At 57.0% G+C, this 25,843-nt stretch overlaps 1 protein-coding gene across 1 annotated transcript; it reads right to left on the minus strand.

The window, feature by feature from the left end:
- Positions 1 to 5,031: 5,031 nt before the first annotated feature.
- Positions 5,032 to 25,280, minus strand: VSX2 (visual system homeobox 2). Its single transcript, XM_036431532.2, has 5 exons — positions 24,881 to 25,280; positions 23,600 to 23,684; positions 19,892 to 20,015; positions 6,350 to 6,530; positions 5,032 to 5,618 (listed from the first exon to the last, which is right to left on the minus strand). Exons 1-5 carry the CDS (start codon positions 25,248 to 25,250, stop codon positions 5,293 to 5,295), a joined length of 1,086 nt encoding a protein of 361 aa, XP_036287425.1. The 5' UTR covers positions 25,251 to 25,280; the 3' UTR covers positions 5,032 to 5,292.
- Positions 25,281 to 25,843: the final 563 nt, after the last annotated feature.

Raw genomic sequence — 25,843 nt, forward strand, 5'->3', positions numbered from 1 at the left:
AACCGAGACCTCCTGGTTCAGGGGTCAACTCTCAACCACTGAGCCACACCAGCCAGGTGGAAGCTTATATTTTATTTTTATTGATTTCAGAGAGGAAGGGAGAGGGAGAGAGAGAAACATCAATGATGAGAGAGAATCATGGATGGGCTGCCTCCTGCACGCCCCCTACTGGGGATCGAGCCAACATCCATGGATCAAACCCGGGACCCTTCAGTCCACAGGCCAGTGGCACTATGTCCACTGAGCCAAACCGCCAGGGGTGGGAGCTTGCATTTTAAATACCTACACAATGACAGAGGACTAGCCCAAGGTGAAAACTGGAAAAAAAATACTTAAGCGATCCCAGTATTCTCACAGAAAAAAAAAATAAAATAAAAGCTGTCGCATTAACTTACAGAAGACAAGCAGACAACATAGCGTGAGTCAGCAAATGCAATAAAGGAGCAGAATTTAACAAGGAGAAATTGGAAAATGCACAATCAGGGCCACCTCATCACTCTGACTCTGACCCCTTCCTGTGACAGACTCCCTGAAGTGCATTCTGGGAGCAGAGCCATGCAGGTAAATCAGGTGAGGAGTCAGGGTGGGGAGGAGGCTGGCTGCCACCAAGAAGAGTTAGCTTTGGGAGGAGTTGATCTGGGAGAAATTAATGGAGCAGATCCCTGCTGGGCCTGTTCAGCTCTGACTACACGGGGGCTTCATAGCTGCCTGAGGTGAGGAGCGACCAGGCAGAAGGAGAGAGAGACCTAAAGAAGGAAGAGGCAGCAAGGAAACACCAGGAGTCGGAACTGGCTGAAGCTGGTGGCTCTGGGCCCAGTCTCAGCTCCCAGAGCTGGGTCCTGGGTGCTGGATGCTCTTATAGGGTCTTAACTGCAACTCCTAGCCCAGGGGTAAGAGATTAGGAAAGGAGCAGCCAAAAGTTCCAACCCAGAGAAGTCCTCTGTTGTTTCCCTCTAGAAAACAAACTAGTTGTGTGTTTTTGTTATGAATATATTTTTTATTGATTTCAGAGAGTAAAGGAAAGGGAGAGAGAGAAACATCAATGATGCGATAGAATAATTGATCGACTGTTTCCCGCACGCCCCCTACTGGGGATTGAGCCTGAATTCCAGGCATGTGCCCTGAACGGGAATTGAGCTGTGACCTGGTTCATAGGTCAGTGCTCAATCACTGAGCCATGCCAGCTGTTCCTAGTTTATTTTTAAAATAAACTTCATATTTGTAACAATTTTAGATTTATAAAATAACAGTGAAGATATTACAGAGTTCCCATAACCCCCTCTGCCAGTTTCCCCTACGAGTGACTTACATTAGTGTGGAAACCAGGTGGGGTGCCACACCCTGGGTGAGTCTGAGAGCACAGGGCACTGCAGCTCTCAGAAGGAAGACTTCCAGGCTCCAGGAGCTGGGGTGCAGGAGACGGGCCTGGATGGACCAGGTCCCAGAAATCCCTCAGGTCATGGCCCCACTTCCTTGCGGACCACAGTTCTGGGTCTCAAGCTCCCACACCCTCATCCTTGCCTCTTACCAGACTCCTCATCTGTCCTTGCCAGGTCTTCTCAGCAGCTCCAGGCACCCTCATAAATCAGGGCTCCTTGCCCTTTCACACCCTGGCTCTTGGTGCACACAGCCTTTTGGGCCGGTGGAGCCTGAAATAAAATCCTCCCAGGCACGGAGACCCTGAGAAGCCCCCCACAGAGCTAGTCAGCGCCTAGCAAGGCTTCTCTTCGTTCCACCTGGGGGGCCCTGCTGTCCAGGCCCCTCCTGTCTAGTTCTTTCCTTTGCAGTGTCCCAGCCTCTCCCCTCCTGACTCACCTGGAGGCCTCTCTGCATGAGAGCTGCACGCCTCTTCCCAGGCTGTTTCCTGGGGTGATTGTCCAAGGGTTTCTGGCGGCTCCCAAGCCTCTGAGCGTCCCAGTTGTCCCCCAGATCTGAGGGTGGGGCAGGTGCCACGGGCTCACCCAGGCCTGCGCTGCCTCGGTGTGGCCGCCCTTCCCCTGTGCTCAAGTGGGACGTTGCAGCGCCGTGAGGCTGGCTGAGCTGACATTATCCTTCAAACATGGGAGAGAGGCTCTGAGGTTCACCTGACTCAAATCCCATGGTTCTGTTTTCGTGGTCCCTTATCTCACGCCTCCACTGCCTTAGGACATTTGTGATTTTGTGTTTATTCGTGTGATTACTTGAATTCTATCTGTATTTCCCTCCAAGTACGACAGCTTTGCCCACCACTCTATTCCCAGTGCCTCGTCCACTGGCTGACACACAGATGCTCCATAAATGTTTTTAAGTCATTGGGTAAATGCATGAGTTAGAGGAAGAGCACTCATTTATTCAACAATGGATTTGGTGGGTCTTGGGGATTACAGAGAAATAAGATGTAAACCCCCCCTCCCCCCCCCCGTCCTTGAAGAAGTCAGTCTTGTGAGGAAGACAGACTTGTAAATAAGAAATTACAATATGATGCATAAAAACACCTTCATGGAGGAATGCCCCCCATGCTAGGACAACAGGATCTAAGTCCTTCCTGGAGGAGGGGCTCTCTCTCTCTCTCTCTCTCTCTCTCTCTCTCTCTCTCTCTGTCTCATCTGTAATTCCATCCCACACTTCATCGAGCCGGTAGGCCCCAGCTGTCTGCAGACAGTCCACGCAGTCTTCCTGGGCTTGTCTTTTACTCCCTTCTCAGACCGGGATCTAGCGAGGGTTCCTCCCACTTGCAGTTCCCAATCCCCTTGCCTTTTCTGTGTAATTAATGCTGTGATGTAAGACATTTCTGTACACATGTGTACACAGAGGAAGGAGTTGGGATTCTTGGGGGCCAGGATGGGCTGTGGGCTTCGCCTGAGGGATGGAAGAAAAAGGGTTGCTTGTAAGTTAAGTACCAGAGGGAAAGGTTAGTGCCGTGGTCGGCAAACTGCGGCTTGCGAGTCACACGCGGCTCTTTGGCCCCTTGAGTGTGGCTCTTCCACAAAATACCACAGCCTGGGCGAGTCTATTTTGAAGAAGTGGCGTTAGAAGTTTTACGTTTAAAAAATTTGGCTCTCAAAAGAAATGTCAACTGTTATACTGTTGCTATTTGGCTCTACTGTCTAATGAGTTTGCCGACTACCTATTGTGTGAGAAGGAGGGAGTCATCGGCAGTAACTTCAGGACCGAAGGGCTGGGCTGTGTTAGATGTGCCTGCAATGGAGGAGGGCCCCCATCACAGTGATAAATGTCACTGACAGGTGACAAATGTCAGCTCAGGGGAGGAAGGCAGGCCACGTGCTTCTACAGTTGCAGTAATTTTTTTTTTTTTTTGTACTTTTTAAAAGTATATTTTATTGAGTTTTTACAGAGAGGAAGAGAGAGAGAGAGAGTTTGAAACATCGATGAGAGAGAAACATCGATCAGCTGCCTCTTGCACACCCACTACTGGGGATGTGCCCGCAAACAAGGTACAGGCCCTTGACCAGAACTGAACCTGGGACCTTTCAGTCCGCAGTCCGACGCTCTATCCACTGAGCCAAACCGGTTTTGGCCAGTTGCAGTAATTTTAAAAGGGGACCCAACAATTTGACCTAAACTGCCTTCATGATTTGGTTTTATGCTACACACACACACACACACACACACACAGGACCGCTGGACCCCTCCCCTGCTGTTTTTACATCAATTTTATTCTTGTATCTTTACAGAAAATGGCACAGAAATCACAGGTTTGGAATACCTAGGAGTTATTACAGTTCATATTTCAAATACCTCAATGTCAAGGCTCTTTCTCCTCACTCTATGTACATTATTTACACGCCGGGGGCTACAGTCTAACACGTCAAACCAACGGGGCAGAGACAAGAACCAGGGGAGAGTTCTGTGAGTGGAATGAAGAAGAAATCAACTTTTGACAGGGAATTAAAATCCCAGTTCACTGTCTCAGGCCTTTCTCGAGGTATTCCCTGCAGAAGAGGTGGGATGGTGAGGAGATGCGATGGGGTGAGGGGGACATGACGGCCTGGGGGTGAAGGGACAGCTGCAGAGAGGCCGCCAGTAAGCACAGCTCCTCTCGGCAGACAGGAAGAGACCCTTTGCCCCCTACCCCCACATGGTCACTGCCTGTCTCCTTCTAGTGCACAGGCACCTGGGCACACCCCTGGCATGAAGCTGTGTGCCCATTGCTTAGTTTGTAGTTTGGGTCTCACACTGGCTCCTGCTTACCTCCTTTGAGCCTTTTCTCATTCCCTCCTTGTGACAAAACCTCGATGACTATATAGCCCCAGGCCCTCTCCAGGCTCGGCCTTCCCAGGATAGCCTGGGTGGAATTGGGTCAAGGTCTGTGGCTCCCCGGGTGTTCAGTTAACAGCTGGATTGGGCTGCTCCAAGGCAGGGCGCATGCGAACCATTGATTTGCGAGAAGCTCCAGGGGAAGGGCGCCTTGCACAGTGAGTAGGGGTCACAGGCAGCACATCGGGGAGCGGGTGCTTTAGAGCTCAGCCCAAGGGCCCTGGAGGAGGGGGTGCCCCCCCCACCAGCAGTGCAGAGTGCCACGGCATGGGTGAGAGGTGCCCCTGGCTGCAGGGCCCGGGCCCTGGACTCACTACAGGTTGTACATCATCTCACGTGTGGCCGGCACCGGTGCTGGGAGGGATGGTGGGGCAGGATGGGTGTGGAGAGGGCAGGTTCCTCGGGGTGACCATGGAGGGCGGCCGAGGGGCCCGGGCTGAGTCTTCCCTCCCATGTTTAATCTGGGCCCCACGGAGGGGGTGGAGCAGAGGCTGTGCCTGGGCCTTCAGGGCAGTACATTCCCACGGCGGAGGCCCAGGTCCAGCCCACGGGAAAGGACAGACTGAGGGGAGAAGCTGGCTGAGGGTGGGGGTGCTCAGGACATTGGCCTTGGAGTGCAGGGCCCCTCCCCCTGACGGGGCCGGGCAGGCAATGGGCTGTGGGCCTGGTGGGGGGGAGCAGAATCCACAGGGCGTTAGAGCTGGGGGGAGGGTCTAGAGCGAGAGGACCATGAGGACGGTGAGAGTGGCCAGGGATTGAGTGAAAGCGGCTGAGGGGGCGGTGTGGGCAGCAGAAGGATTCCTGAGGCAGGGCTGTTGGGCTGAGGAGGAGGCTGACAAGGTCAAGACTAGGAAGGGGACACCAGCGTGGTCCAAAGCCTTGGCAGGAACGGAGCTGTGTCACGGAGGGTCTATGGGGCAGGGAGAGGGTGGCAAAAGCCAGGCTGAGCCCAGCCTCGAGAACGCCTCCTGGCACCACGGGCCTGAGGAGAGCAGAGTCCTGGGCTCCGGTGGCAGCGCGCCCTTGACCTTTGACCTAAGCCACGTCCTCCAGCTGCCGAGGACTCGGCGTCTCCCCCGGCCTGTCCTCGTCCGCGGCCGCCTCCTCCTCGGGCTCCTCGGCGTCCGGGGCCAGGCGGCTGGGCCCGGACACGGTCCCCAGCACCTTGGTGCTGTGCTCCTGCGCCCTGGCCCGGAGCGCCGCGATGCTGTTCTCCCTCAGTTCCTCCTGGGACAGGGCCGAGGGGCCGCCGGGGCCCCGCTCCTCCTGCTCCATCTGATCCAGCTTGGGCAGGGCCTGGCGCTCCACCTCGGGCTTCCTCCCCGACTCGGCCGCCGCCTCCAGCGACTTTTTGTGCATCCCTAAAAAGAAGTGTTGGTATTCGGGTTTAGAAAAGCGCCTGGGAAAGCCATCTTGAACTGAAAACGGCAAAGATAGAGAGAGGCCAGAATTAAGGACGAGCAGAAAGCCTTGCTTCACACACCACAGTCACACGCGTCCCAGGGCTGGGCCAGGCCTGCAGAGGGCTTCTCCCAGCCACGCCCCGGGCACTGCCCCCTGGCAGCCCTCTGTCCCTTCCCAAGCAGTGCTTGCTCCCTACCCCTCCCTCCTGGGATTCCAGATTGTAGGACCCCAAGACAGAGGCCCATTGGCAGGCGGGGGAAGATGGCAGGTGGAGAGATTCAGGGGGAAAGAAGGCCTTTGGGCAAAGCCAGAATGGCGGCCAAAAGGACCCAGGGGTCCCCCAAGCCCTAAGAGGGGCAGTTTCATTCTTCACAAGCGCCCCTCCCACCAGGGAAGGAAGGGGCACAGACTCTGGGGCACCAGTCACACCCCCTCACAGGACAAAAGAACCCATAGTCAGGGACCTGTCCAGGATGGACGTCTAGGCACCATGGGTAGATGCAGGAGAGACACCAAGCGCTGGGCCCCGCCCACACGGAGCCCCGCAAAGGAGCTGGGGGCTGCTTCGGAGGCCTCCCTTCCGCTCCGCTGCTGTGCGGGGCCCCTTTGCTCCTGGGCCTGTCCCCTCCGGGGGGAGCCCACTCCCTGGCCTCAGGGGCAGGGCCCCAGGGAGGGCGTGGGCTCTTACCGAGCAGCCACGGGGCGCAGGAGTCCATGATGCCGTCCTTGGCGGACTTGAGGATGGACTCGGGCAGCGGGATGGAGTGCCGCACCATGGCCCCGTACAGCCCGTACTCCGCCATGACGCTGCTCCGGCCCCAGCACTTCTCCCGCTTCCTCCACTTGGCTCTGCGGTTCTGGAACCAGACCTGCCGGTGCAGGCGTACAGGTCAGGGGCGTGTCCGAGGGGCCCTGGGCCCAGGCCTCTCCCCTCCCCCACCCCCCATGTCTGTCTGGAGTCAGGGTCCCCACCCCTCCCAGGGCCAACGGCCCCGTACTCTTGGGACCGCCGGTTTCTCCAGGTGGGGGTCCTTACTCAAGCCCCATGGAACCAGGGGGTTCCTCCAGACTCAGGGGTATCCACCGGAATGAGACCGTCCCCTCCTAGGACTCTCACTGTCCTGTGAGGGTCTAATGGGTGAAATGCGTCTTTTTTTTTTTTTATTTATGAGACAAGGACACCTCCAGGACAGGGTCCTGCAGGTGAGCAGTGCCCAATGTGGTCCTCAGTTTGCAGCTGAGAAGCCCGACCCTGGTAGCTCCTGTGCTCAGCCCTCAGGCCATAAAGAGAATGTTCTGACTTTCAGAGACACACGTTCCTTCCCAGGGGCTGGACTAGCCGTGTTCAGAGCTCCCTCTCCCCCCAGCCCCGAGCAGTCTCCGAAGGCTTCCAGGGAGCAGGAAGGTGCCATGGAGCCTGGGAACTGAGCAGAGGAGGGGAGGCCCCCGGAAGGCCTGAGTCAGCGGCCTCCGGGCCCTGCCCGGAGCCTGCCATCCACAGGGCCCCCGTTCGCCTGCTCTCCAGTTACCACCCTAAGGCAGCATCCTGTTTGAGGGAGTCGGGCCGCCATCCCTCGGCCAGGGGAGAAAGATGGCATTCTCAGTGGTGGGAGAAGCAGACAGGAGTGGAGACCTAGGAAGGTGTGGTGGGGGCACGTTAGGGAAGGTGTCTTTCTGGTCCCAGGACTGCCTGGTGCGGACTGAATGGTGGGCGGTTGTCCCATCCTGGAGGAGCTGCCATGCTGGGGGAGGGGAGATTCCTGTCTCCCAAACCAGCTTTGCTGAGACTTCCAGCCACTGACGGCAGCCAGAGCCAGGGCCAGGGCCAGACCACTGTTCCCCGGGGAGGACCCCAGGCCCGGGGAGCCCCTCTGGTTCCCTCAGCCCCTTGGGCTGCGACCCCCCTGTGCAGCAAGGAGCTCTGGGGAGAGGGGAGAGAAGGTGGAGGGCGGGGGCGGATTCCAGAAACCTATTAGTTTCCGCTGCGATTTCCATTCCCTCGCCTCGCCCGCCCGCCGGTTCCCCCCTCCTGGCCCCGCCCGCCCCCGGCGCGGAGGCTTCAGCTTTTGATGAAAAATTGCTCGCGCTCCATTCAGGAGGCGGCAAAAGAAGAGTCACCCCCAGGGGCAGCCCTGGGCTGATTGAAAAATAAGTTAATTTCAGTTTGAATCGATGGGCCTCAGGCGCTGAAATATCACGGGAAATTAAAGCGGCCGCTCCCGCGGGAGCCGCGGCATTGACCCGCGCTAATTAATGCTGGGGAGGCCGCGCGGGCCGCCCCCCCGCCCCGGGGGACCCCGAACACTTCTCATTTAACTAATTAGACGGGGAAAATTGGGTGTTAATTTGTTTAGGATTTTTTCCCCCTTCTTCCACCCCCTCCCCCCTCCCCGCAGCTCCCGCCCCGGCCCCGCCCCGCCCCGCGCGGGGAATGGATGCGGGGCTCGCCGGCAGATGGCTGCCCCGGTCACTCTGCAATCTTCTCAGACTTGATTGCTTGATTAGGTCGTTAGCACATTAAAAAAAAAAAAATTGCTTGCCGTCTGGCGCTGGCGTGATGAGTGGGACGCGAGGCAGCGCCTGGGTAATTTATCTTTTTATACGGCAAAGAATTTGATTTCCATCTGCAGATATATGGGGCGCCTTTGACACCTGTTTAACGTCGCGCCGCTGACAGCTTAACCCTTTGCTGCCTCCGCCGCGGGGAGGCCCCCGCCCGGCCGGCCAGCCGGCGGGGCTCGGGGGCGGGGCGCCCTTGCAGTTCCCGCCGCCGCCGCCAGGTGGCAGGAGGAGCGCCCCGATGGCCCGCGGTAGCCCGGAGTCTGCGGCGGAGCGCGGCCCGCCGTGTCCGGCAGGGGGCGCCCCAGCCGCCTCGCCTCGCACCCCCGCTACCCCCCAAACATCCCTGCGGTCCCAGACACGCTGCTGTGGAGGATTGCAGAAAGACCGCACCGTCCACGCACAACTTGATAAGTGGACCCGAATGGGTGTAACCGTGTTTCGGCATTTCTTCATTTGTAAATAACGGGAACCTCTGACAATGGAAAAGCCGTCCCCCGCCACTCCGCCTTGACACTGGCCAGCTCTATTAAAAAACAGTCGCTGGTGCCACTCAGGGTGGTTCTCACCTTTGATACCATCGGCTTTGACACCTGCCCATCTGCTGGGACCCTCCTGGGGAGCTGAGAAGCAACGGGCAGGGCCTCCCCCTGGTCCTGACCCAGACAGCCCTGAGTGACACCTGCCCAGGACAGGGTTTCTGTCATTTGAAGGCCACTCGGTGGCTGTGCTCTGGGCGCTAAAGCTCAGACAGCGGTGAGCAATGAGCCGGGCTGACTGGCCATGGTCCCGGCTTAGCTCTGTGCTGTGTAGATCTCCCCGCTGCAGGCCCTACCTAGGGCCTGCGATCTGCCTGAGACCTCGTCCTGTCCCATCTTCCTTCCCACTGGCCCTTGCTCACCCTTTCCGAGTACCCACTTGTCTCAAGCTGCCTTCTCCCACAGGAAAAATCCACACTCAGGGCTAAGCTGCTTCTGGTGTCATCCGCCTCGCAGAGAAGACAGCAAAGCAGGAGCCCCTGGGTGATGGAAGTCAGGCACCTCGTCTGACCCCTTGGGAGGACTCTCTTTATGAATCTACATCAGCCACCTGCTTCCTGATCAGGAGGTGGCCTTCCTGCTTGAACAGGGGGCATTATAAAACGAGGCCACACCCCGTAGCTGGGCTGTGTGGGGCCAGCCTCCAGAACGTTGTGGATTTTATAAATAACGGGTGACGCATATGCGACATGTTACATAACACCCCACAGCAGCAGCAGCAGCAGCAGCAGCAGCGCCATAATCGGACTCATCAGCTGATTTCTGCACTAAAGCCTATCCATACTCACTCTGAGAGAGAAATATAGGGTCCAGTCTGGTTTTTGTCACTAATGAGTTTCGATTCCAAACGTACGACAGAACTTTTCATGTCCAGCACAGTTTGGATTTACAGATTCTGAGGGAAGGACTGGAGTACAGAAAGGCAGAGTCCCTCTCCGAGGGTGGGGCCCAGGAGGGCGCATTGCCTTGGCTTCCTCGGGATTCCATGAGCAGCAGCGCTGGAGATGGTGGTGGGCTTTCAAATGCACCCAGCATCTTTACTGGAGAAGGGGGTGCAGCCCTGGCCGGTTTGGTTCAGTGGATAAAGTGTCAGCCTGCGGACCAAAGGGTCCTGGGTTTGATTTGGGTCAAGGGCATGTGCCTCGGTTGCAGGCTCCTCCCCAGCCAGGGCCCTGATTGGGGCGCGTGCAGGAGGCAACCCATCGATGTGTTTCTCTCACATCGTTATTTCTGTCTTTCCCTCTCTCTCCCACTCTCTCTAAAAATCAATGGGGAAAGTATTTTCAGGTGAGGATTAAAAAAAAAAAGAAGAAAGGGGTGCAAACTTGGGATTCAGATCAGATCTGGGGCCTCTAAAAGAACCATTTTTCTGGGCCTCCTAATGTGGGGAAATGAGTAACTGCAGATCAGACTTCGCCTACACCCTCCCAGGGGAGCTGGTGCCAGCTGGTCGTCAAACCAGGAGCCATCCGGACCCCGGGTGATGAGCTCCTGGAACGCCTGGCTCTCTGCAAAGACCAGATGCTGCTCCGATTCATGGAGGAACCTGAACGGCCAAAACAATTTCTTTTAAGGACAACTGGCAGGGAAGCCGTGGCGAGGATGCCTCGGAGGGACGTGGGCAAGGGATGAGAATTAACCCTGACCACTCTTCGTGTTTACCTTCCTCTCCCTTCCCCGGAAGCAACCAGCATGGGTGCACAGAGCGTAAACACTCGCCAGAAGCCCTGAGGTGGGCCGCCCTGCACTGGCATTCCCCGCTCTGACAAAAAGCGCTGTGTGGTCTCGGCCAAGTTCCTTGCCTTCCCTCAGTCCCAGCTTCTTCGGACGTAAAATAAGAATACCTCCTTTTGCCAAAACCGGTTTGGCTCAGTGGATAGAGCGTCGGCCTGCGGACTGGAGGGTCCCAGGTTTGATTCCGGTTGCAGGTGCATCCCCATTGGGGGGTGTGCAGGAGGCAGCTGATTGATGTTTCTCTCTCATCGATGTTTCTAGCTCTCTGTCCCTCTCCCTTCCTCTCTGTGGAAAGTTAATAAAATATATATATATATATTTTTTTAAAAAAAGAACAACAATAACTAGGGGTGTGTGGGGGGGGGTGGGGGGGGATGGACAAATGCCCCTGCAACTCTCCCTACATCGCTTCCTTGAGGCCCAAATGCAAGAGCACACCTTGCAGAGCCCTGCCAGGCGCCGTGATCAGCAGCTGGAAGACCAAGGCTGAGATCCCTGCTCTGCCTCCAACTTGGCGACCCTGGATGCATTTCCTAACCTTTCTGACTCCAGCTCCTCATCTGCCTGTGATAGCCTGGCAGGTTTGTTGTAAAAACTGAACAGAATGGTGCACGGGAAATGCCTGGCACGTGGTAAGAACTAAAACACGTGGGCTGGACGCTGGGTGCATTCTGGAGGCAAATGTGCAATGAGATGAGGCTTTGCTTCCCAGCAAGTGGCCAGCGACCCTTTTCACACAAAGCCAGGCCCTCCCAGCTCTCGCCTCCCAGGTTCCTTCGCAGCATTTGGGCCCTTTTCCTCCTTGGTCTCTTGGTCCCCACAGGCCCAAAATATCCCTTCCATCCCGCTCCCACTCACTTCCTGGACTTACTTTCTGGAAGAGCCTGCCCCCCGCCAGGGGGGTGGGGCTCAGGACTCCTCAGGAGGCCCTCCCACAAGGACCAGAGCCCGGCCTTTCCCGTGAGGACTCTGAGCTCCGGAGTAGGGCCCAAAAGTGACAGCAGGGATCACCAGGTTTGGCGTCCTGAGCAGAGATGAGTTGAGAAGATCTTCCAGCTCCAGAAAGAGCCTGGGCTCCTCGTGCATTTTCCCCGCAGCTCCGAGGACCCCCAGGGAGGATGCCCCTGGCGGCCAGCAGCTGCTCCGGCGGGTGCCTCCCCCGCTGGCAGAGAAGGTCTGAGAACTGTGCCTCCAGGGACGGACTGGACCTGGGAAGGGCTTCTTCCCCAATGGGAGCTCTCCTGCCCCAAGTCCCCAGCTCGATCAGCTCTTTCTCTCTGTGGGGAACCAGCACGAGCAGCCGCGGCTTCTGTTGTCTTCACACAGCTCCTGTCTGGCAACGTTCCCATCCCTGTCTCCCCACGGGACAACCTGCCCGGGACTCCTTCCCTCAGATATCTCCCAGGAAGCCTCTCAGACCTTCCAGAATTGAGCCCTTCAAGGAGACACCTTGCACAATCGGATGCTTTTTGCACATTTTGGGACCTTGGCTACCCCGGCCCCAGCCCTCTAACCTTGCCCCCTGCCATTGTCCATCGCATCCACCCCACTTCTTCCCTCTCCTCTGGCTGGAAGCTGATTAATTTGGGCTCGCCGCTGGTGTGATTTAACGACTTCACATTCCACATCCACTCAGCACTTCTGACACCATATTTCAGCACACCCCTTCCAGTCCCAGCTTCCGGCCGAGAAGCCTGACCCTGCTGCAGCCCCTGGTGTCCACTAGGGGGCAGCTCTGCTCACTCCTCCTGGGAGCCTCAGGCAGCACCAACCCCTACTACACACCTGGCAAGACATCCTGTTCCTATCCCATCTTGTCACCCAAAACTCCACTTTCTCCCATTCATATGAACCCACTCACGGCTGAGAAACTCCTCTCCTCAGCCTCTGACCCAGCGCTTCACACTGGCTGCGCACAATCACCTGCGGAGCTTTAAAAACACACAGTTTGGCTTGGTGGATAGAGTGTGGGCCTGGGGACTGAAGGGTCCTGGGGTTCAATTCCTGTCGAGGGCACACACCCGGGTTGTGGACTCTGTCCCCAGTGAGGGGCGTGCAGGAGGCAGCTAATTAGTGATTCTCATCATTGATGTTTCTATTTCTCCCTCTCTGAAATCAATAAAAATATATATGCATTAAAAAGATGCTCTGTGACCATTTTGTAATTGCCAATTTGTACATTTTAGGGAATATAGTCAATATTACTGCAATAACTATCTATGGTGTCTGGTGGGTGCAAGACTTACGGGAGGATCACTTCACAAGTTACATAAACATCTAACCACTATGCTGTGTACCTGAAGCTAGTATAATATTAAATGTCACTGTAGTCGAAAAATAAAATAAAAGTTTTTTAAAGCAGCTGTGATCCTAATAAAAGTCCCAGGCTGAGGCCCAACCCTTTCCCTTCTGGGCGCCTGTCTTCTGACTTCTGGATTAGCATTCCCCCAAACTTCATTCCCATCCCTTGGGCAGGGACCACTGGATAAAAGGCAGCACCAGCCCTAGCCGGCTTGGCTCAGTGAATAGAGCCTACGGAGGGAAGGTCCCAGGTTCAATTCCAGCCAAGGGCACATGCCTGGGTGGCAGGCTCAGTCCCCAGTAGGGAGTGTGCAGGAGGCAGCCAATCAATGATTCGCTCTCATCGTTTATGTTTCTATCTCTCCTTTCCTCTTCCTTCCTCTCTGAAATCAATAAAAATATTAGGAAGAAGAAAAAAGGCAGAATCAAGCAGTGCTAGCCAGAGAGTCCAAACACCAGGCTGTGAAGACGGGAGGGGGGAGAGGAGGGGGCGGGCTCAGCTCGCTTTACACATCCCCATCCCTGCCATGAGGGCAATAAAATAAGGATAATTTTTGTCAAAAAGAAACCCAGTAGCCAAGTAAGTGCATGGACAGGATTACCCCGATAGTATCTTTCTTGGAAGGCGTGGCTCACAGAGGAAATACGGTCTGGAAATCCACTTCCTCTACCCTAGCGCTGGCCCCTGGCAGGGGCCTCCAGAACACCAGCCCCAGCATCCTGGGCGACACAATGAGGACCGCATGTCTGAGCCTGGTATGGAGACTCGGAATCTCTTCTTTCTCCCACAGTGCACATCCCTTCACCCCAACCCAGAGAGCCTAGGAGCCGGAACTGTGTGCCCACCAAGCCCCAGGGCAGAGGGCGAGGCCCTTTACAGAGAGGCTGCCCCACTGCGCTGCTGCCACGGTCCTGCCAGCTTATGGAGGTAGGAGTGCACGTCCCCTCCCGTGATGGTAGCTGAGTTCTGGGTTTGAATCCAGGCTACCTCCGTGTTTCCCCGAAAATAAGACCTAGCGCATGGAAAGATAAGACATCCTTTGAAAATAAGACCTAGTGCAACTTTGGGAGAAAAAATTAATATAAGACACTGTCTTATTTTCGGGGAAACAGGGTACTTACTTCTATCAGCCCCGCCTTTTCCACTCCCAGAAAAGGGGGACAGGAGCATCTAATTCATCCAGCTGTTGTGAGGGTTTAGCAGACAGGGCATGGCAAGCACTTAATACCTGGGACAATAGTAAATGCTTCTAATGCCAGTAATAACAATACCTGTACTCAAAGCGAAGGCCCCTCCCAGGAAGGGACCCCTCCTTTTTACAGGTGGGGAGATGTTATCATTATTATGTTACAAATGAGTACTTTGAGGCTCAGAGCTTGGCTTGCTGGCAGGGGAACAAAGATGAGAAGTAGGTATGGGAATGCAGACTGGTACAGCCACTGCAGAAAAGAGTATGATAGTCTCCTCAAGAAATTTAAAATGGAATTGCCGCCAAAACTGGTTTGGCTGAGTGGATAGAGCGTCTGTCTGCAGACTGAAAGGTTCCAAGTTCGATTCCAGTCAAGGGCATGTACCTTGGTTGCAGGCACATCCCCAGTAGGGGTTGTGTAGGAGGCAGCTGGTTGATGTTTTCTCATCATTGATGTTTCTAGTTCTCTATCCATCTCCCTTCCTCTCTGTAAAAAAATCAATAAAATATATTTAATGTTGTGGGGTTGAACCTGGGGTTCAAAATAAGACCATCGGAGGCTGACTAATTAATTTTAAAAAAGCAGGCAAGGATTTATTGAACTGGCCAGGACAGCCACAAGAGCACCACATGCAGGTGGACTCCAAATGACTGCACCGTTTCAGGGGTAGGCAATTCCTTTTAAAAGTTTAAACCACAAAAATTTTCCTTTTGTTCCTAAATCCTAAAGACTGGGGACAGCCTGCAGGGTCGGTTCACAGTCACGTCCTGCTGGACATTGGAATGTGGCCCTATCTTGCGATAGCGATAACACAGAAGCAGAGCTCAGCGGTTAGACTCTAAAGGTTATCTACAGTTTCTATCCCTGAAGCTACTGAGTCAGTGGGAATCATTCTCTTGTGGTCCTGGTCCCAGGCAAGGGAAAATTGCCTTAGCCTCCAGGTCTTCACCTGGAAGCTGAGGTAAGTACCCAGTGTTTTAATCAGATGCAAGAGCCAGACTTAGCAGGGTTAAAATTCAAACAGCAGTTTTTACCAAAGTATGGTTGCCACTATATTTCATTTAAAATAAATAAATAAATAAAACGGAATTGCCTTTTGCCCTAACCAGTTTGGCTCAGTGGACTGAAAGATCCCAGGTTTGATTCCGGCCAAGGGCATGTTCCTTGGTTTCAGGCACATCCCCAACAGGAGGTGTGCAAGAGGCAGCTGATCCATGTTTCTCTCTCATCCATGTTTCTAACTCTCTATCCCTCTCTCTTTCTCTCTATAAATAATCAATAAAATATATTTTTAAAAAATAAAATGGAATTGCCCTTTGACCTGTGATTCCACTTCTGGGAATATATCCTAAGAATCTTGAAACACCAATCAGAAAGAATATATGGACCCCTATGTTTGTAGGAGCGTTATTTACAATAGCCCCAATCTGGAATCAGCCCGAGTGCCCATCAGTAGATGAATGGACAAAACAACGATAGTACATTTACACATTGGAATACTACTCAGCTGTAAGAAAGAAGGAACTTGGGAAATTATTACATTAAGCAAAATAAGCCAGTTGGACAATATATACCATATGATCTCAAAAATAAATACCATATGATCTCACTAATATGTGGAATCTAATGAACAAAATAAACTGATAAACAAAATAGACCCAGAGGCATGGATACAAGGAACAGACTGACAAATGTCAGAGGGAGGGGGGAGGCAGGGAGGGCTGGGTAAAGGAAGGTGAAGGATTCACTAGAGAACATACATGGATAGCTCGGGGACACAGACAACAGTGTGGGAGGCACGGGGGGAATGTGGGGGCTGGATGGAGGCGGGCAAAGGCGAGAAATGGGGGACATCTGCAATGGTGTCAACATTAAAAATTTTAAATTAAGATGGGAAGTAGGTGTGTTGGACTTTGTTAGACGGCAGGCCTCAGACACACCGGAGGTTCACTTGGATTGGCCCAGAGAGGGTGTGTCCCAGCTGCCCATCTGGGGCTGTTACTCCGCCTGTCACCCTCCCCCCCCCCCATTCCACCAAGGAACCTGGTGAGGAAGGTGATGTGAGGGGCCCCCTCCTGGAAGGGACCCCCTCTTTTCCACAGACGGGAAACAGAGGGGAAGTGACCTGGCTTCTGCTAAGCCTGATGGTGTCAGAGCCAGAGCAAAGGCCCGAGTCACGGACATCCAGTCCCATCACTATTCCCTTCCACCATCCAGCCAATCACTGTTCCCTTCCACCATCCAGCCAATCACTGTTCCCTCCCACCATCCAGCCAATCACTGTTCCCTTCCACCATCCAGCCAATCACTGTTCCCTTCCACCATCCAGCCAATCACCATTCCCTCCCACCATCCAGTCCAATCACCATTCCCTTCCACCATCCAGTCCCATTACCGTTCCCTTCCATCATCCAGTCAATCACTGTTCCCTCCCACCATCCAGTCCCATCACTGTTCCCTTTCACCATCCAGCCAATCACTGTTCCCTTCCACCATCCAGTCAATCCCTGTTCCCTTCCACCATCCAGTCCCATCACTGTTCCCTTCCACCTTGAGAGTGTCTCACCTCAGACTTGGAGGCTCTAATTACCCCCTCTCCCTGGCCCGTATACACACACACACACACACACACACACACACACACACACACGCCTCTGGCTGAAAGCTGGAGGCGGGGACGGCTCCCGAGTGGCAGTTTTCCATCTTTAGATGCCCTTCCTACCTGAGCAGGTGGGAAGGACGTGGCGGGAGGCGGCAGTGCAGGGAGGAAGTGCTCTGGAGTCCAAAGGGACTCAGGTCTGCAGCTGGCCGCCGGCTCCCCATCTGCCACATGGCAGCGGTAACACCGGTGTCCTAGCTCCCTGGGTGTCCCGATCTCTTGGGAACAGACTTACACTGACTCTAGAAAGAAACGAAGGAAGCTGGTGCCACTGGAAGGGCTGCTGGTGGGCAGCGGGGAGGGAGACGTGTGTTGCGCCCATTGAAGAAGTAAGTACTTACCTATGAGTGATTTTTTTAAATAGTGCCTGGTGCTCAATGTAAGTGCTGGTTATTTTGATAAAGAAGTTTCACACAGCCGAGACTGGTTTGGCTCAGTGGATAGAGCATTGGCTTGGGAACTGAAAGGTCCCAGGTTCGATTCCGGTCAAGGGCATGCACCTTGGTTGCGGGCACATCCCCGGTAGGGGGTGTGCAAGAGGCAGCTGATCGATGACTCTCTCTCATCAATGTTTCTAACTCTCTATCCCTCTGTCTTCCTCTCTGTAAAATATCAATAAAATATATTTAAAAAAAAAACAGTTTCACACAGGCCCCGCTCCTGACCATCTCTTTCCCTCAGCTTCCCGTTAGAGCGTGGGCTGCAAACCCCAGGCAGGTGGTGAACATGTGGGTTCAGGTCCCTGTGCCCCCCGCTTACTAGCTGGGTGGCTTTGGTAGCTGTTCTGCCTCAGTTTCCTCGGTAATAAAGGACACGAATGGTCCCCACCAGGGGCCAGCAGGATTTAATGAGAGCAGAGCTGGGCATGTGCCCGGCACAGCATGGAACACACCTCATCATCAGGGGCCACTGTCACCCACATTTGACAGATGAGGAATGGGGGCAGAGTAACGTGTCGGCAGTCACTCAGCTGGTAACTGGTGAAGCCAGGACCACACCCAGGCAGTCTGGTTCCAGAGTGGGCGCCCCTAACCACCGCACCTCCCAGCCTCTCCTGCACACATCACATATTCAGAGCGCCTGGCACACGGAAACTGCTCTGTAAGTCACAGCTGTGACTGTGGTTGATATAGGCTAACACACACTTCCCCAGGTCACTTGGTAAAACACTTTGGGGCAGGGCTATGGCACAGCTCCTACCTTCTGGAGGCAGGAAGCATTTAGCCAAAGGAACGTGCGGTGCTCAAAGCCTGGGAGGGATTCCCGCCTCGGTTCTCCCACATGCACACATTCCATAGCCAGGCCTCACAGCCCAGGGCAATGACACACTCCGCACCCCTGCTCCTTCTTGCTGGTCCTGGCGGCCTCAGACACCAGCCCAGAGACACCCCCGGAACCTAAGGAAGCCAGTGTCCACAGTTACAACCACTCCCACCACCTGCCAGACAGGCTGCAGGACCGGCCCCTGCCAGAGACGAGCTGCTCTCTCCTCTGGTCAGTGCTGCCCATGTGGGGCGCCCACAGGGGCGTTTGTCAGTCTCCCCCGACCCCACACATGCTATAGCCAACTCTGTGTTAATGAAGGCCAGGCTGAGGTGCCCCCACACGTCAGCTGGATTAGGCCTTGGCTTACACACACACACACACACACACACACACACCATACCACAAACACAACACATACACACAAGGCTCAGAATTAACACCCAGCCTTACCCACAAAACCCAGCTGGGTGGAGGGTGAGGGACCCAGGCCACCATGGATAAAGCATTAATCAGATAATCTGATTATGAATGATTGAGCTCATGGTTAGTGTCCATGTCTAAAGCCACTGAGTGAAATTCCAAGGGAGAGAAAGGCTCAGGCGGCTCAGGCCTCATTGCCCATCCACAGAGCCACCCACGCACACCCTCACCCACTCCGTAGGTGGTTCCTCCTCTAGCCCCACCCCCTGCCCCCACCCCCATCATACCTGGAGACACAGGGGCCGGGTGCGGGCAGAGGGTTTCAGGATTCAGGTCCCCATTTCCCAGCCTCAGTGGTGCACACTCTGTGATGTTCCCAGGTGAGGGGAACAGCTTTCATGTAAGGTTGCCATCCAGCTAAGGCAAATCCAAATCTTTTGGAAATGTTCCTCCAGCTCCCTGCTCCTCCTGGGGAGGCCTAGTCTAGACACCACCAGACTTCACCTCCTCCCAGAGGAATGGCAAGCAGCCCCTCCTGCCCAGCTGGGGACGGGAGGGGGGCACCTGGGGAGGTCCTGTGCCCAGCACAGCTGAGGACAGCTCAGCCCAGATCAGTGGCTGGTGATGGCCCAACTCTCCTGGAGAGGAGGGGAGGGGGAAGGGGAGGGGGAGGGGAGGAGGAAAGGAGGTGGGGCAGAGAAGAGGGGAGGAGGGGAGGAGGAAAGGAGAGGAGAGGAGAGGAGAGTGAGAAGGAGGAGGAGGAGACTGAGAAGGAGAAAGAAGGAGAGGGGAGGAGAGGAGGAAAGGAGAGCGAGAACAGAGAGGGGGAGGAAGACGCGTAGAAGCGGCGGGAGACTTGAAGAAGCGGAGAGGGGAGGTGGATTGGCTCTGTCTTCCTCCGAACCCGGAGAGAGAGGGCGGGGGGAGAAGGGAAACCCCCTCAGCCGGGAGTGGATTTTTCCTTTGGTCTCTTTCCGACTTCCTCACGCGGAAGAGCCTCTCGGTTCTCCTTCGTTGCTCGGACTTTGTGCCCACTTCGAGGCGGGGAGAAGGGGAGACTTTTGCAAAGGGGAGAGAGAGAGAAGGGGGATAGGAGGCCTAGTGAGCCAGCCTGCAAGCACAGGTGCTGCCACACTCTGGGCCTGACCCGGAGAAGTAAAGGAGCTGGAGCTCAGACAGGGCCGCTGTTTGGTTGTGAGAAGAGGAAGGAGCCTCAGGTGGTCGGAAGCGGCGGGGAGGGGGGGGGGGCACAGCTGCAGGGAGGGCACAGCTGCCACAGCAGAGCCACTGCTCAGAACCCAGGACCCACCCGAACTCCTCCCCCACAGTCTGTATGAAACGCTCCTTGGAAGCCTGCGTGGAGGACACAGCCAGGACACACCTGCTAAGCCCCGTCCCGCTGCAGCGCCCGCCTCCCACGGGAGGTGCTCAGCAGACACGGAGCTGTTCTTCATGAGACCCCAGGCAAGTGGGTGGGGGGTGGTATCTGGGAGCCTGGTCCGTCCGTGTCCCCATGGTGGGGGAAATGGGAGGCAGGGAGGCGGGGACTCGGGCGCTGTACCTGTATCCTGTCTTCCGGCAGCTCCGTCTTCATGGCCAGCATCTCCCGGGCATAGACGTCTGGGTAGTGGGCCTCGTTGAACGCCTTCTCCAGCTCCTCTAGCTGGTAGGAGGTGAAGATCGTCCTGCGGGGAGCAAACGGGGACTCAGGGCCCTGCAAAAGGACGGGGCTGCCCCAGAGAGGACAGAGCGGCCCTCCCCTGTGCCTCTCGGACAGACCCCAAACCCAGGGGCTCAGCACAGTCAGACACACTCCCACACACACACACACACACACACACACACTCTCCCATGTGCACGTGCATGCACACGTGCTTGCACACACTCAGCTTCGCTCTCTGACTTTTCTTCTTCCAAGGCTGAGGATGCCCAGGGTGGTGGTGGGGATTAGTTCAGCCCGCGGGGGCATCTCAGGATAGGAATCTTTCTGGAAGAGCTTTTGGGGGAAGGGTGCTAGATAGACATTGGAGAAGACGGCGGAGGGCCCCTCTTCCCCCTCCCACGCACAGGCCACAGGTAAATAATGCCCCTCCCCCTAGGACCTGCTCCCTGGCTCCTCTCAGACATTCACATCGCACTCACCCCAAGATCAAAGACAGCTGCGACCCCAGGACCCCAGTGTTTATGCAACCGAGGACTGACTGTCCCTCCCCTGGGGCCCACCCAGCACTCCGCCCTCCTCACCTGCCCAGCTCCACCAACTCCTTACAGCTGTTCTGGAGTTGTAGGGGTGAGGACTATGACGGGGAGAGAACACCATCCTTCCACCACCCCCCCCCCCCACAAGCTGGGAGGCACACCCAGGGGGGCCCATCGGGGGAGTTCCACTCAGGTCGCCCTGAAATAACCTACCTCCACAGCCCCCCACCCCCACTGAGCAGTTCACCTTGACCTATTTTGGATCCGACTGCTTTAAGAATCTGACAAAAGCTACATCCTCTCGCCCTAGGAAGACGTGCAAACAAATATGCTCCGGCACATAAAATTCCCCTTCCAATACCAGGGGGTTCGCAGACATGCTTTCTTGAATAAACACACCACCCATCCACTTCCAGGCACAAATTCTTCTTTTTTCAGACCTGAATGTCACCGAGTTCTAGGTGGCCTTTATGTCATCGACAAGCCAACAGGCAACAGAGTCCAGATGCCACACGCTCAGCCCGTAAACATGGTGCCCTCCTCGCTGCAGCCCGGGGGCCGGGGACTGGGGACAGCACTGGGGTTCAGAATCCCCCACTGCCGCTCTCACGCTCCCCACACAGGGCGGGTTTGTCTCCAGGATCTCGGGGGTCTGAGGCAGGGGACCTTGAGGAAGAAGGATTCTGCTCCTCGTAGAAAACGACGGGTTTGATTCTAAATCGTTTCTCCTCTCCTCTTGGGGGTGGTGATGAAAGGCGTATGCAGAAAGTCATTTCTTCAGAATTCTGAAGACATTCTGTTTCTCTCTTGCCACTTACTGAAAGGTCCCCTCCACCCGGTGTCAAAACAAACAATCACAACGTGCGGCGTCCTTTCCAAAACGAGGGAAACGGAAGCAAGCACATAGGCAGGTGCTGTGGCCGCAGCCCAGCCCAAGAGAAGAGCTGACAATAGGCTGGCTAAGACCCCCTTCAAGTGCACGCTCTTTGCTGAGGAGAGCTCAAGCTCGCACTCAAAACACAAAACCAAGCCTCAACCCCCCCCCCCCCAAATTTCCCCTCATTCCTGCCTCAGAGCCAGCCCGGGCTCCCCAGAACCCTCCCACAATGTGACCCCAAAAACCTGCTCCTGGCTTTCTGCAGCAGCCCAGAGTCCCCCCTGTCTCCTGCCTGAGCTTCCTGGGCACAGAGAGAGGAAAAGCATTGACTCCCAAGGCTGCCGGCCCCTCCTCTCTCCCCTCTCCAACCCCCATAATCCCGGGATGTTTCTGGGGAAGAAGCGATGTCCGGCTCCCCTCACCAGATTCCAGGGGCTCTTCCCTGAAATCTCCAAACGAGGGAAGCTCAGAATAACGTTTGTGTTGTTTTTAAAAAACTAATTAAAAACGGCACTGGCCATCAGTAATCGTTCTCCTCTCTCCAATAGTCGACTTCCTTCACGCACCAGACATAGCCAGAAACCTGGGGCAGGTGGCGAGCTGTCCTGTCCCCCTGAGAACCCTCCAGCGCTCCCATAGGATCCCTGGTGGAGAGGGTGGCAGGTGAGGACAGAGGGTCGGGAGGCTGAAGCACGGCCTTTGGGCTGGGGGTCAGCCAGCTCCAGGTGCCACCCAGGGAGTGGGGCATGCTCTTCCCAGGGCTCTGCTCAACCCCCTGGAACCCTTTCTTCCTCCTTCCCCCTCGCACCAGCGCGAAGCAGTTCAGCGGGTGGGTCCTTCCCTGGTGGTCTGGTCCCTGTCCCCGGACTACCCCGAGACCAGCATGCCGTGGGTGCGAAAGAGATGTTTTAATGAATATTCGTTGGGTAAACGAATGTAAAAAAAAAAAAGACCCAGGATCAGGACTAAAATAAAATGTTTCCATTTAAGATAAAATAAAACAAACTGAACAAAACCTAACAGCTGACTGAAGAGAAGGAACAAACCAAGGCCATGGAGACACCAAGTCAAAGTTCACTGGCACTCAGGCGGGAGCCTGCTGGGGTCGGAGGGCTCAGGAGGGGCCCTGTTAGAAGGTGGGGGCCAGGAGTGCCATTTCCCAGGGTGAAGGGAAGAGGGAACCGCAGCAAAGCGCCCGGAGAAAGGGTGCGATGAGGCGGGAACAAACTGGGGTGAGAGAACCCAGAGGCACGGGGAAAAAGGGGAGGGGCCCATGGGGTGAAATGCCCTGAGAGCCAGGGGCGCCCACCGGGGCCCCCGGGCCCCCGCAGAGAGGAGTTTGGGGGAACAAATCTGGTGAGCGCGGGGACAGCGCCTGGAAGCAGCCCTGGCAGAAAGTCGGGCAGATGTTTGGTTCTCGCTGCTGCTTTCTTTCCTTTCAAAGCTCCTGGGGAATTCACACCAGAACCTGGAGCTGGTGGCCAGGGGGGTGCGGCCTGGGGTGAAGGGCTTCCTTTTCAAGATAAACCTTTTCTTTTCGAAGAAGGGATTGGATTTTAACTTTGTGTAAGCGATGCCTAGTTAAAGACATTTGTAAAGCTCTCTTTGTAGCTGAACCCCGGTGCAGCCCACTGCCCTCCGGCGAAGTCCACACATTGCCCAGTCTTTCCCCATTTTACAGACAAAGAAACTGAGGCTCAGAGGAGGGAAGCTATCTCCATGACCACAAGCCTGACGACCATTTCCCATCCGTGCAGACGGCGCGCCTGAGCTTTGGGGAAAGTGGGAGCGACACGGTTGCGAATGGCCAGCCCAGAGGCCGCGGGAGAGGAGAGCGGGCCGGGCGGAGGTGGGAGCCGAGCTGCCAGTGTGCGTGGCTCTCGGATGCGCAGGAGCCTGGACAGGACCTGGGGGCTGCCAGCCGCTGTCCTGTCCGGCTCTGGGGCCTTTCCTTTTTCCCAGAGGAGAGGAGAAAGCCTGGCTGGCCCGGGGCGCCTCCCTGGCGGCCTCTCCCCGTCCTCCAGGGGGGCGGCCGGCGCCAGGGCCCGGGGGTCCTCAACAGCGCCCGCTCCCCAAGCCCGGGCGCGGCCTGGGACCTCGGATCTGAGGGCGGCGAAAACGGGGTCCGAGAACCCCGAGCCCACCGGGGACGCAGGGCCGGGGTGGAGGCGGCGGGAGAGCCGCTAGCCTTACCTGTGCCGCCGCTTCTTGCGCTTCTTGGTCTGCGCCAGGGCCGCCTTGGACAGCTTGCGGTCGCTGGAGGACACATCCTCAGAGTCTGGGAACGGACAGAGACGTGCGGCAGCCCGGGGGGCGAGCACCGGGAGCCCCAGACCCAGGGTCCCAGCCTTCTGCCAGGCGGACCCCATCCCCAAGCCCAGGCTGGCGCTGCCCGTGCCGGCGCCCCTGATCGCAGGTTTGGAGCGGATTTCGTTGTAAGAGAGGCCGAGGCCCGGGGCTCCGGGGGCAGGGACAGCGGGAACCGGGCCGCTTCGGGGTGCCGGGGAGACCCCCGTGGCGCTCCGGGCTCCGCGCCCTGCCCCACGCTCGCAGCCCCGTTATCCGGGGACTGAAAACTGGCCCCCGGAGAGGGGCCGGGGCGCAGGCAGCGGGCGCGGGGCAGGGCTGGGCTCCTCCGGCGCCGCGGCCCCCAGTTCGGTGCCGGCACAGCGCGCCCCCGTTCGGGGCCGGAGACGCCGCGCCGCGGCTCTTTTCGTTGTTGTTCTTTTTTTTTTTTTTTTTTTTTTTTTTTTCAAATAAAAATAAATAAAACGGTAACGGAAAATCGGGGGGCGGGGGAGGTTCGGCGCACCCCAGGAGCCGGAGGCCCGAGCGGCCGGGGACGCTAGGCCGGGACAGGGGTCGGGCGGGTGTGGCCGGGTCGGGGCGGGCCGCGGACCCCCAGGCGCCGGGATCCCACACGCAGAGGCGCTTAGGGGGGATCCGATGGCCGACCCAGCCGCTTCGGTGGCCTGTTGTCCAAGCTCATGGGTGAAAACAAACAAACAAACAAACAAAACAAAACCAAAAAAAACCCACCCACAAACCCTGACAAAACCGGGGAGGGAGTTTGGGATGGAGGCAAGAAAGGAAAAGACAACTTTGGGCGCCTGGGCCGGGCGACGCTGGCACCCGCCCCGGGGCCATCAGCGCGCGGAGGAGAGCGCAGGTTCTCCCAGAGGCTGGGCCACCGCGGAGCAGGGAAACCGGGGCCCAGCCGCCCCAGGGCTCTGACACCCCCGCCCGTTTCCAGGGGGTCCCCAACCGGGCGCCGCGCCGGAGCCGGGACCGGCGCGGGGAGAGGACGGCGCCGGGGCAGGAAGCCTGGCGGCGCCCGGGGCATCCTCCCGGCCCCAGGCCCCGGGCTCCCCGGAACTTCTGCGCCCAAAGGATGGCCTTGCGGTGCAAGCGAGAGCCGGTGGCGGGGGTGGGGGGTCCCGGCTTCGGCCCGAGGCGGGCAGCGCCCTCACCTACCTGAGCTGGCCGTCTGGCTGGCGTCCAGAGGCCCCGACGCCCTGCCCAGCGGCTGCAGGTGGACGCTCTGCGGGTCGGACAGCACCTCCAGGAAGGTGGGCTGCGCGTAGAAGCCGGGGAGCCCCCCGGGCCCCAGCAGCCCCATGCCGCCCACCCCCGCGGGGCTGAGCACTGAGCGCGCCGCCAGCAGGTGCCCCGAGGCCAGGCCGTCGAGGGCGGCGCGCGGGTGGGAGCTGGGGGGCTCCTTGTTCAGGCCCAGGATCTCCTGGATGCCGAAGCCCGTGCACCGGGCCGGGGCGCTCCCCGGGGAGCTCTTGGCCACCGTCTCGCATTTGGGCTTGCTCAGCGCTTCCCCCGATTTCCCCGTCATCTCCCGGCTCTTCCTTCGCAGGGGCCGCGGCGCCGGTCTCCAGCTCCCCCCGCCCCACCCCCGCCGGGCTCGCCGCTCCGCCAAGTTGGTCCCAGATGCCCCCTCCGGTGTCTGATGCTCTCGAGCCCCAAGGAGATTCCCCTTTTATCCAACCAGGCGGCAGCCCAAGTGGGGTCAGAGCTGAGCAGCCAATCGCTGGGGCCAGGAGCGATTAGGAATTCCAAAAAGCTGGCAGCGCCAGGGGCCAGGGCGCCGTGGGCGGGCCGCCCAGGGGCAGGGACCCGGGGCCTGAGCTGGCACAGAGTGGGGCCCCTGGTCCAGGACGTTGGGTGATGGGTGGGATTCTGGCAGAGCCTGGCTGGGACCTGCCCCTACAGTGGGTGGGAGGATAGGCTGGGGCAGATCTTGGAAACCTGACCCCCTATCCTCAACTCTTTTGCAGGTTGGAAGGGTCTAAGAAAGCCTAAATATAGGACCCCTGTGTGACAGGCAGAACAAGGGAGGGGCAAGAGCCTTGGTCAGGGTTGTGAGGAGGAGGATGGGGGGTAGAGAGAAGGAGACGGGTATGAAGAAAGCTCAAGGCTTTTCTCCCC

The sequence above is a fragment of the Pipistrellus kuhlii genome, unplaced genomic scaffold (assembly GCF_014108245.1).
Source record: "Pipistrellus kuhlii isolate mPipKuh1 unplaced genomic scaffold, mPipKuh1.p scaffold_m20_p_1, whole genome shotgun sequence".
Taxonomy (NCBI): domain Eukaryota; kingdom Metazoa; phylum Chordata; class Mammalia; order Chiroptera; family Vespertilionidae; genus Pipistrellus; species Pipistrellus kuhlii.